The 11,236-nt window shown below is 47.4% G+C and overlaps 1 protein-coding gene across 1 annotated transcript; it reads right to left on the bottom strand.

Annotated features, from left to right (window-relative positions):
* Positions 1-3,666: 3,666 nt before the first annotated feature.
* LOC128405924 (cytochrome b-c1 complex subunit 10) lies at positions 3,667-7,313 on the bottom strand. The gene is made up of 3 exons (XM_053372970.1): positions 7,185-7,313; positions 5,674-5,823; positions 3,667-3,840 (listed from the first exon to the last, which is right to left on the bottom strand). The coding sequence occupies exons 1-2, from the start codon at positions 7,232-7,234 to the stop codon at positions 5,703-5,705; spliced, it is 171 nt and encodes a 56-aa protein (XP_053228945.1). The 5' UTR covers positions 7,235-7,313; the 3' UTR covers positions 3,667-3,840; positions 5,674-5,702.
* Positions 7,314-11,236: the final 3,923 nt, after the last annotated feature.

The raw sequence follows: 11,236 nt of genomic DNA, 5'->3' as shown, positions 1-11,236 counted from the left end.
CCATCTCGGTGCTAAGGGGGTAGACCCACTGAATTTGAGAGCCAATCATTTCGGTGGGGCTCGTTCCCCAAAGTGAAAGAGGAGCCCAAAGTTTCTATTCTGCACCCCCCTTCAAAAAAAAATATAAAAGCCTTTTCACCTAATATACACTATTCCCCCCCTTTTTTTAGGGTTCCTGTGCTGTCAGAGCAGGAAGAAATTAAACAGGTGAGGTTTTCCCTCCAAGCGGTACTTAACCGGTGAATTTCTGCCTTTCCCATATACTAGGTGCAAATTCTCCTGCTTACCTTGACCAGCTCAATATTAGTTACATCCAGAATTCCCCCCGATTCTGCCGTCGGAAACTGTTTTTGGCAATTTTCCTTTTACAAAAAGCTTAAAATAAAAATAAAAAAGGCATTTTTTTCACTAAAAAGCTGTTGAGCCAAAAAATAATAATTACAAAAGCCTTTGTGTCTGGATTTTCACGTTTTGAAATATGGAAAAAAACCCTAAATATTGGCAAAACCCGCAGTTTCCATTAGGTGTTTTATGCCTCCTGTTAATTAACAACACCATTTAATACTTATTATTATTACCCCTAAATGTTGCAATAGACGCACAAATGCAACTCAGAATGTGAAAGGAAAAAAAAAGGCTTTCTGGGACTCTTTTTACAGTGCTACTCAAAAGTAATGCTCAAAAAATGTGTCTCTTTCTTACCCCAGAGTGTCAGCCCTGTGGAACTTACTCACGAGTAGACGTGCTTATTCGGAGTGGTCTGCCAATGCATAAATTGTACGCGTTGCAATTTAGGAATTATGTGGCCTTAGCATGATGGAATCACTCTAAATTATGTATAGAAATGCTCCAAAACAAGAAAATTGTCATATATATATATATATATATATATATATATATATATATATATATATATATTTTTTAAAAAAGCTTTTGTGATGGGACAGTGATATACCCCCACATCTCGCCCAGCGACCCCCAAATTTGCAAAAGCGTCGCCCACAACTTGCCAGAGAAAAACGTAACAAACTCCATTTAAAGGACGTCCTGGCAAAAGAATAATGGGAACTAGTTTCTTACGTCTTCTTGAAGAAGCAAATATATAAACCGTAGGAACAAAAACTATATGCAAGCAATGTTCTATATCCTTACAAAAATTAAACTTAATTTATATTTTTGCTATCTCTTATTTTCTTATCTGTTTGCTAAGGTAAATTAAAATAATGTTTTAATTTCAGTTGTTTTATACCTGGTGTTAGCCGCCCTGAGCCCGGTCTTGGCTGGGGAGGGCGGGGTATAAATAAAAATTATAATTATAATTATAATTATTATTAGTGGTTGAGGCTCCTAGGCCCGCAAAAAGCAGAGATTTTTGGCACACCTGTTCGTGCAAAGCAGGTGAGAAATGCACCTAAAGGGCCGATGGCTTGAGAGCCCCATTTTGGACACCTTGCTCCCCTAAATCTGCCTCTGGGTGGAAAAATGTCTCCCCAAACATTGCTGGCTTAGAACTTCCTGGCCGTGGGCCATGCTGGGTGCAGGGGCTGATGGGAATTGTAGTCTTCCGCTGCTTTTGAGGCCCCCAAGAGATTTCTCATCAATTCTGGATTAACCAATTTACGCGCGTCCGTTTTGATTAACCAAATTTACGCTCTCGGGTTCTTCTTAAAAATGTGATTTGAAGCAAGAAAAGATGGCCACTTGCCGTCGTCCTGCGGGACAGGTCAAATGCCGCACTAGGATTGATTCTCCAGATACAAATAATAATAATAATAATAATAATAATAATAATAATAATAATAATAATTTATTATTTATACCCAGCCCATCTGGCTGAGGCCCCCCCAGCCACTCTCCTGGCTTTAAATTCAACCCAAACCCCAAAATTTCTGCGTTCAAAATCCGCCACGCACATTTCACACCCAGCTCTAAGCCCCCCTTGCGACCTGACGTCTCCGCCATCCGCAAGTGGCCTGCCTGGTGGATCCTCGGATTTGGGCCGTTTTCACGCACTTGCAATACACACTCTGTAGGATTCTACCTGCGATATTTTTACCGGGACAAATTCCAGGAAGCAAAAAGTTGTGTTGGGAAGTAAGTCTTTGGAGCAGGAGTCAGCAGAATTTTTCAGCAGGGGGGCCGGTCCACCGTCCCTTGGACTTTGTGGGGGGCCGGACTCTATTTTGTAAAAAAATATGAATGAATTCCTATGCCCCACAAATAACCCAGAGATGCATTTTAAATAAAAGCGCACATTCTACTCATGTAAAAACACGCTGATTCCTGGACCGTCCGCAGGCCGGATTGAGAAGGCGATTAGGCTGGATTCGGCCCCCGGGACTAAGTTTGCCTACTCATTATTTACACCTAGTATTATTTCATGTTAGAGCAAGATTCTAGAGACTAGATTATGAGTCTTTGTAAATTGTGTTTCTAAAGGACTTTTTGCTATCGCCAAATGCCAATGTGTTTGCATGATTCAGTTTGTTATGAATAAAAAATCATGTTAAGTTGGAGCTTAATAATTATTTCACTATGAATATACTTCTTAATTGAATTTCACAGTTAATATACTTCTTCTTAATTGTATTTCAGTTCAACAATGACTTGGATAAAATACATATTTTGTGGTGTGCAAATGGCTTGAGATACCTGTTAGGTCCGTAAATGACCATATAGCATATATTCAAAAACAGTGACAAATTGTTGTTGACAAAGGACAGCTGGACATAGAAAGGGCCTCATTACCTTCAGGAGCTGAGGGCCACATCAAACCTAAATCCGGCCCCTGGCCCTTCTGCATGGAGGCGGAAGGATCGACACCCGCACACTTTCACGAAAAAATGCATTTTAAATAAAAGCAGACGTTCTACTCATGTAAAAACACCAGGCAGGCCCCACAAATAACCCAGAGGTGCATTTTAAATAAAGAGATTACTCATGTAAAAACAGGCTGATTCCCGGACCGTCTGCGGGCCGGATTGAGAAGGCAACTGGGCCGGATCCAGCCCCTGGGCCTTAGTTTGCCCCTCCATGCTTTAGAGCAGCCGTCTTGCCCCTAAATGGCAACTAGACCTTGTGTTTTGGCCACCGCAACCCTGGTTTAAAGAGTCATTTGGCGCCTGGCTAATATACCTGAGTTTCTACCGCCGTGAATCCAGGATTGTAACGCTTCACGGGTATCGTGGAAGTAGCAGAGGCGCAAGGTGCCCTCTGCATTTAAGGCAGCGTCATAAGCAGGCATGGCCTCCTGCAAAAAGAATACCGGGAACTGCAGTTGTTAGAAGACGTTTATTCCCCCCCACAGAACTAGGATTTCTGGAATATAACTCCTCTGGAAACTCCAGCTCTGCCAGGGGAACAGGGGTCTCCTAACAGCCCTTTTCAAACTACAGTTCCCAGGACATTTGGAGGGCAAAAGCCTCAATGATTCCGCTTTATATGTAAAGGACAGATGGGACCTAAATTGCTGAAATTCTGATGGGAGGAAGAAGGCTGCGCACCCCAGTCGGCAATGTAAAAACAGGCAACCGCACAGTGGCAATTTCGAACCCCAGACCTGTGCGCAAAAAGGCTCCCACATCAACCAACGTGTGAGATTTTTGCGCCATGATTTGTGCGACATTTGACTCTGCAGGGAAGCAAAACGTCTACAAGAACAGCACATTTTCCCGTGCACTAAAAGAGGCTTTATTCATGGTGACATTATCGGTGCAGCATCTGCCCATTGGTGAGAGGAAAAAGGAAGGTTTCGGCGCCGCCGGGCAGTTTGAAGGATTCACAGTTTCGAAGCGCCAGCAGGCAGAAAAAGGAAGCTTCTCTGAGACCAAACGGGTTGCTCTGCAAAGGGAGGGAAAAGGAGAACAATTAAAGGATGTCACAAAAATGCTCTGGTGCTTTGCAGGAATCGCTCAGACAATAAGAATAGCCGAAGCAGATTTGGCACAGCCGGTGTTCAAAATGAGCATTTTGCCCCTGGCTATCGGGTGGCGCTGTGGGTTAAACCACAGAGCCTAGGGCTTGCCGATCAGAAGGTCGGCGGTTCGAATCCCTGCAATGACGGGGTGAGCTCCCGCTGCTCGGTCCCTGCTCCTGCCAACCAAGCAGTTCGAAAGCACGTCAAACTGCAAGTAGATAAATAGGTACCACTCCAGCGGGAAGGTAAACGGCGTTTCCGTGCACTGCTCTGGTTCACCAGAAGCAGCTTAGTCCTGCTGGCCACATGACCCGGAAGCTGTACGCCGGCTCCCTCGGCCAGTAAAGCGAGATGAGCGCCGCAACCCCAGAGTCGGCCACGACTGGACCTAATGGCCAGGGGTCCCTTTACCTTTATCGGGCACCTGTGAAGTGAAGATGCCCTTTGGAACGGATTCCTATGCCCCACAAATAACCCAGAGCTGCATTTTAAATAAAAGGGCACGTTCTACTCATGTAAAAACACACTGATTCCCGGACGTCTGCAAGCCGGATTTAGAAGGCGACTGGGCCGGATCTGGTCCCCACTCCTTAATTTGCCTACCCATGTTCTAGTAGCAGGTGGTTCCCCAGACTTGCTTGCCTGAACTGAAGCTCAATATGGATAAGAAAGTTCTAGTTCAGGGATCAGCAAACTTTTTCAGCAGGGGGCCAGTCCACTGTCCTTCAGACCATGTGGGGGGCCGGAATATATTTTGAAAAAAAAATAACGAATTCCTATACCCCACAAATAAACCAGAGATGCATTTTAAATAAAAGCACACGTTATATTCATGTAAAAACACCAGGCAGGTCCCACAAATAACCCAGAGATGTATTTTAAATAAAAGGACACATTCTACTTGTGTAAAAACACGCTGTTTCCCGGACCGTCCGTGGGCCGGATTTGGCCCCCAGGCCTTAGTTTGCCTACCCATGTTCTAGTAGCAGGTGGTTCCCCAGACGATGCAGCTGTCCCATACAGGGACCAAACCTGCAACCTTGACATCATCAGCACCTACGCTCCAACCGACGGAGCGATCCAGTTTCCCCATGCGCTCGTTCGTTTCTCAAGAGAAACACAAGCCGCAGACTCCCCTCGCTTTCTGCCTCGCAGCTTGCAAAGGGGCCTCGCTTGGGCTCCATGCCTAATAATAAATACCGTATTTTTCGCTCTACAAGACGCACCAGACCACAAGACGCACCTAGTTTTTGGAGGAGGAAAACAAGAAAAAATATATTCTGAATCTCAGAAGCCAGAACAGCAAGAGGGATCGCTGCGCAGCGAAAGCAGCAATCCCTCTTGCTGTTCTGGCTTCTGGGATAGCTGTGCAGCCTGCATTCGCTCCGTAAGACGCACACACATTTCCCCTTACTTTTTAGGAGGGGCAAAGTGAGTCTTATAGAGCAAAAAATACAGTAATAATAATAAATTTAATTTATACCCCGCCCTCCCCAGCCAAGACCGGGCTCAGGGTGGCTAACACCAAATATAAAAACAAATGATTGAAATATAGCTTTAAAAACAAGACTAAAATATAACATTAAAACACAGATGGGGAGTTGTTCCTGGCGCTGCAGAACCCCATTTGTGGGGACGTATCCTGGTCCCAAAGATCACTGCCTAGGAAAGTCGTGGTTTCCCCCCCCATAACCGAATCCAAAGCGCGAGAGTCGCAGCCGCAAAAGGCCGAGATTCATTATCCAAAGAGGACCCACCTTCTTGCGGAGAAGGGCTTGTTTTCTGCTCAGTCGTCCTTCTTAAACTTGCCGTTGATCCAAGGCACGTAGTCGAGGATCAGCCTCCAGTCCGTGGCCCAGACCAGCCCCACGGCGCCCACGGTGCCCCATGTGCTCAACGTAGGCACCCTGCGGGAAGGAGAGAGAACAGAAGCGGCGCTCGCGTACCTCTGGGCATGCTTGAGGCGGAAGCACGGGTGGTTTGCAATGAGCTTTTGGAACCGTAGGGGTGTTGGGAGGGACCCCCAAAGGTCATCCAGTCCAACCCCACCAGAATCTTGGCCAAAGCATCCCTGACATAGACGGCCACCTAACCTCTGTTTAGAAAGCCTCCAAGGAGTAGTAGTAATTTATTATTTCTACGCCACCCATCTGGCTATGTCTCCCCAGCCACTCTGGGCGGCTTCCAACAGAAAATTAAAAATACACTAAAATCTGCTATGCATGCAGAGGGTCTTGGGTTCAAATTCCGGCATCATCATCATCATCATTTATTATTTCTACCCTGCCCATCTGGCTGGGTTTCCCCAGCCACTCTGGGTGGCTTCCAACGAAAGATTAAAAATACATTAAAACATCGGTGATTAGAAACTTCCCTAAACAGGGCTGCCTTCAGATGTCTTCTAAGAGTCTGGTAATTGTTTATCTCCTTGACATCTGATGGGAGGGCATTCGGGTGCCACCACTGAGAAGGCCCTCTGCCTGGTTCCCTGTAACCTCACTTCTCGCAGGGAGGGAACCGCCAGAAGGCCCTCGGGAGATGGACCTCCGTGTCCGGGCTGGACAATGGGGGTGGAGACGCTCCTTCAGGTCTACTGGGCCGCCACCTCCCTCTGCACGGCCGGATGGCTCTGACTCAGAAAACTCTTTCCGGCGTTGAGTCGGAATCTCCTTCCTTGTCACGGGTGAAGCCACGGGTTCGAGTCCCACCTTCTGGAGTGGGGCAAAAAACAAGCTGGCTCTCCCGTTCTGTGAGATATTTGAAGACGTCTCTCTTACATCTTTTCTGGGCCAAACTACCAGCGAGCTGCTGTTTCCCCTGCCCCACCACCCTGCTTTGGGGAGCAGGAAGGGGACCTCGAAGGAATGCTAAGGAACCCGCTTCCCAAGCCGCCAAAGCTGACAACGGTTGCTTCTTGTGGCAGGGAGTTCCGCAGGTTAACTGGCTGGGGGGAAAATGTCATTCCTGGCCCTGAATTTCCCAGCAAGCCACTCCACGTGTGTTCAACTTCTTCCAATTTAAGGGGGGGCTTAATTCTGGGAGTGGGGGGCTTAATTTTGGGAGTGGGGGGCTTAATTTTGGGAGTGGGGGGCTTAATTTTGGGAGTGGGGGTTTAATTCTGGGGTGGTAAATTTAATTTTGGGGGTGGGGGATTTAATTTTTTGGGGGTGGGTGACCCCCCACTCTTTGGAGCAGGGCTGGGAGGGGCCAAAGCGAGGCCCCGCCCCTCCTCCGACCTTTACCCCCCCACCCCCTGCCCCCCCCTCACCAGTGGCGCAGGAGCTGCCCGTAACGGGGACCCATGAACTTGCTCAGCATCCTTCCTCGCCCCCCGGCTCCGGCGCCTTTCCGCCTGGAAGGTCACCTCTCCCTCGCGCCTGCGCACTGCCGCCCCTCCCCCCCCCCGACGTGCGTGCGCTTCCTTCCTTCCGGCGTGCGTGCCTTCCGCGCGGCTCCGTTGTTACGTCGGCGCGTGCGCGGCGTCACCACGTCGCCTGCGCCGCTCCTCGTACCTATAGAGCTTCTCTGAAGAGTCGCCAACGCGCCGCCGGATTGCGAGCTTGCTTTTCGCGCGCCATAGAACGGAATCCAGCGCCATCTAGCGGCCAAAGCCGCGTAATGGCACAAGTCCTAGGCGAGCACGTTGAGCTGGACGACAGCCCTGCAGTGTAGTCTATTATTATTATTATTATTACTACTACTACTATTATTATTATCATCATCATTATCATTATTATTATTATTATCCTATGATAATATGCAGCTTTATTATATTTATTTATTTCTGCTTTTGTTTGTTGTTATTGTTACTATCAGCCTATGATAGAACATCTCAAATACAGCTATAATAATAATAATAATAATTGGTATGAGCTTTCCTGTGCATGCACAAGAAAGCTCATACCAATAACTAACTTAGTTGGTCTCTAAGGTGCTACTGAAAGGATTTTTTATTTTATTTTATTTTATTTTGACTACGGCAGACCAACACGGCTACCTAAAAAGGTAAAGGGTAAAGGGACCCCTGACCATTAGGTCCAGTCGTGACTGACTCTGGGGTTGCGGCGCTCATCTCGCTTTATTGGCCGAGGGAGCCGGCGTACAGCTTCCGGGTCATGTGGCCAGCAGGACTAAGCCGCTTCTGGCGAACCAGAGCAGCACACGGAAACGCCGTTTACCTTCCCGCCGGAGCGGGACCTATGTATCTACTTGTACTTTGACGTGCTTTCGAACTGCTAGGTTGGCAGGAGCAGGGACCGAGCAACGGGAGCTCACCCCGTCATTGCGGGGATTTGAACCGCCAACCTTCTGATCGGCAAGCCCTAGGCTCAGTGGTTTAACCCACAGCGCCACCCGCGTCCCACATGGCTACCTACCTGTAACTAATAATAATAATAATAATAATAATAATAATAATAATATCATCATCATCACCAACTGCCTAGTCTCTGGCCCAAAGGATGTAGTGCATTGCCAGCATTTACTCATGTTGCCTTTGATGTTTTCATTTGCGATAACATGATTTTGTTGTTGAGTCGTTTAGTCATGTCCGCCTCTTCGTGACCCCCTGGACCAGATCACGCCAGGCCCTCCTGTCTTCCACTGCCTCCCCAGTTTGGTCAAACTCATGCTGGTAGCTTTGAGAACACTGTCCCACCATCTCGTCCTCTGTCGTCCCCTTCTCCTTGCGCCCTCCATCTTTCCCAACATCAGGGTCTTTTCCAGGGAGTCTTCTCTTCTCATGAGGTGGCCAAAGTATTGGAGCCTCAGCTTCAGGATCTGTCCTTCCAGTGAGCACTCAGGGCTGAGTTCCTTAAGGATGGAGAGGTTTGACCTTCTTGCAGTCCATGGGACTCTCAAGAGTCTCCTCCAGCACCAGAATTCAAAAGCTTCCATTCTTCGGCCATCAGCCTTCTTGATGGTCCAGCTCTCACTTCCATACATCACTACTGGGGATAACATGATAGAACATCACAAATACAGCATCATCATCATAATCAAATAATATAATAAACCGAAATCAAATCAAATCAAAGCATGCTAGGAATATATTAGCATTAGCATACATCAGCCATGGACTTTCAGACTCTGCCTGCAATAATAATAATAATTATAATTATAAGATTTATTATTATACTGCCCTATTCCCCAAGGTCTCAGGGCAGTTCACAAGATAAAACCACAATGGAGATTCATTGACATTGTCTGGGGATTGTTGATGAATCCCAGGCAAAAATCTCCAAAAACCACTCAGTTTGGCAGCAAATGCCCCAAATCTGGTATTCCTTTGATCTGAACGTTAGACGCTTTTAAGTATTTCTAAAATGCAAAAATATACGTTTGCCGCCTACTTTTTTGAATGGGAGAGAGAGACCACACGCAAAAATATATATACTGTATCTATATAGATATATTTTAAAATCAAGCTCGCAAGAAGACTGTAGGCGCGCGACTCTATTTAAAGAAGATCTATGGTCAAGCATTGCCCGCTTTGCTTTAACGCGCCTGCGCGGCGCTGACTTTCTGCCTCATTCCATTGCCCTCCTCGTCGAAGGTCCCCCGCCAAGTTGTTTTGTTTTCAAGGCGAGCGGGGAGTGCGCTGTCTACTGCAGTGCCTGATTAATATCAGGGAAGGGCTCCCTTTAGATATAATAATGTTGAATTTCAGCTACAACCTCAAACTCCTTAAAGCAGTATTAAGGGCAGCAACACTTAACAAAATGCCTGCAAAAGTAATGCACCAGGCATAATTTCCAAATATCCTTTTGAGGTTTCAAAACAATGAGAGCAGCCAGGATCCCACCAGCCATTTCAAAAGCTCCACATTTGTAAATCGCACCAAATGAACTTGTGCAAAGTTAATTTAAATATATATTGGTGCAATACACACACCTTGTGAAGCTGGGCCACTATTTAATTTAATTTCAATATTTAAATTAATATTTAAATTAAATAGTGGCTCAGCTGCACAAGGTTAAGTGCAACTGGTTAACTTTGCACAAGTTCATTTGGTGTGATTTACAAATGTGAAGTTTTTGAAATTTCCGGTGGGATCCTGGCTGCTCTCATTGCTTTCAAAACTCAAAAGCCTATTTGGAAATTATGCCTGATGCATTATTTTCCCAGGTGTTTTGTTAAGTGTTGCTGCCCTTAATACTGCTTTAAGGAGTTTGAGGTTGTGGCCCCATTTTAGGTAAAGGTAAAGGGACCCCTGGACGCGGGTGGCGCTGTGGGTAAAAGCCTCAGCTCCTAGGGCTTGCCGATCGAAAGGTCGGCGGTTCGAATCCCCGCGGCGGGGTGAGCTCCCGTTGCTCGGTCCCAGCGCCTGCCAACCTAGCAGTTCGAAAGCACCCCCGGGTGCAAGTAGATAAATAGGGACTGCTTACTGGCGGGAAGGTAAACGGCGTTTCCGTGTGCTGCGCTGGCTCGCCAGATGCAGCTTTGTCACGCTGGCCACGTGACCCGGAAGTGTCTCCGGACAGCGCTGGCTCCCGGTCTCTAGAGTGAGATGGGCACACAACCCCAGAGTCTGTCAAGACTGGCCCGTACGGGCAGGGGTACCTTTACCTTTACCTAAAGGGACCCCTGACCATTAGGTCCAGTCGTGGCCGACTCTGGGGTCGCGGCGCTCATCTCGCTTTATTGGCCGAGGGAGCCGGCGTACAGCTTCCGGGTCATGTGGCCAGCAGGACTAAGCCGCTTCTGGCAAACCAGAGCAGCGCACGGAAATGCCGTTTACCTTCCCGCCGGAATGGTACCTATTGATCTACTTGCACTTTGACGTGCTTTCAAACTGCTAGGTTGGCAGGAGCAGGGACTGAGCAACGGGAGCTCACCCCGTCATTGCGGGGATTCGAACCGCCAAACTTCTGATCGGCAAGCCCAAGAGGCTCCGTGGTTTAACCCACAGTGCCACCTGGGTCCCTTCCAATCCCCATGTTACACCCCCCCAAACTACATCACTCATACATCACGGTTACATCATGAAAGGGGAGGTCTGGTGGCCGTAATCTGAGCATCCTGGACCCTGCCCCATGGTTCCCCTTGCCCTCCACCAAACACCCATCAAGTGAAATAAAAGAGATATTCACATTTCCCTGTTTCCCAGCCAAGTTCATCCCACCCTTTTGTCTTCATCTGGGCTTGTTATTTCTGGAATGGCTACCTGTCTGGCACTCAGGTATCAGGATGCCAGGAATTATCACTCAGGCAGAGGGGCTGCTGAGGAGCTGAGCTCACCTGTCTATATGAATTTCTGAAGTTTCCCCAGTGATCCAGTACAGAGATACATTTATCAGTGAATTCTTACATTTGGTATCG

This window comes from Podarcis raffonei, chromosome 18 (assembly GCF_027172205.1).
Source record: "Podarcis raffonei isolate rPodRaf1 chromosome 18, rPodRaf1.pri, whole genome shotgun sequence".
NCBI lineage: Eukaryota > Metazoa > Chordata > Lepidosauria > Squamata > Lacertidae > Podarcis > Podarcis raffonei.
Note: the sequence above shows the minus strand (reverse complement) of the source record. Positions and strands in the feature narration are given on the sequence as shown.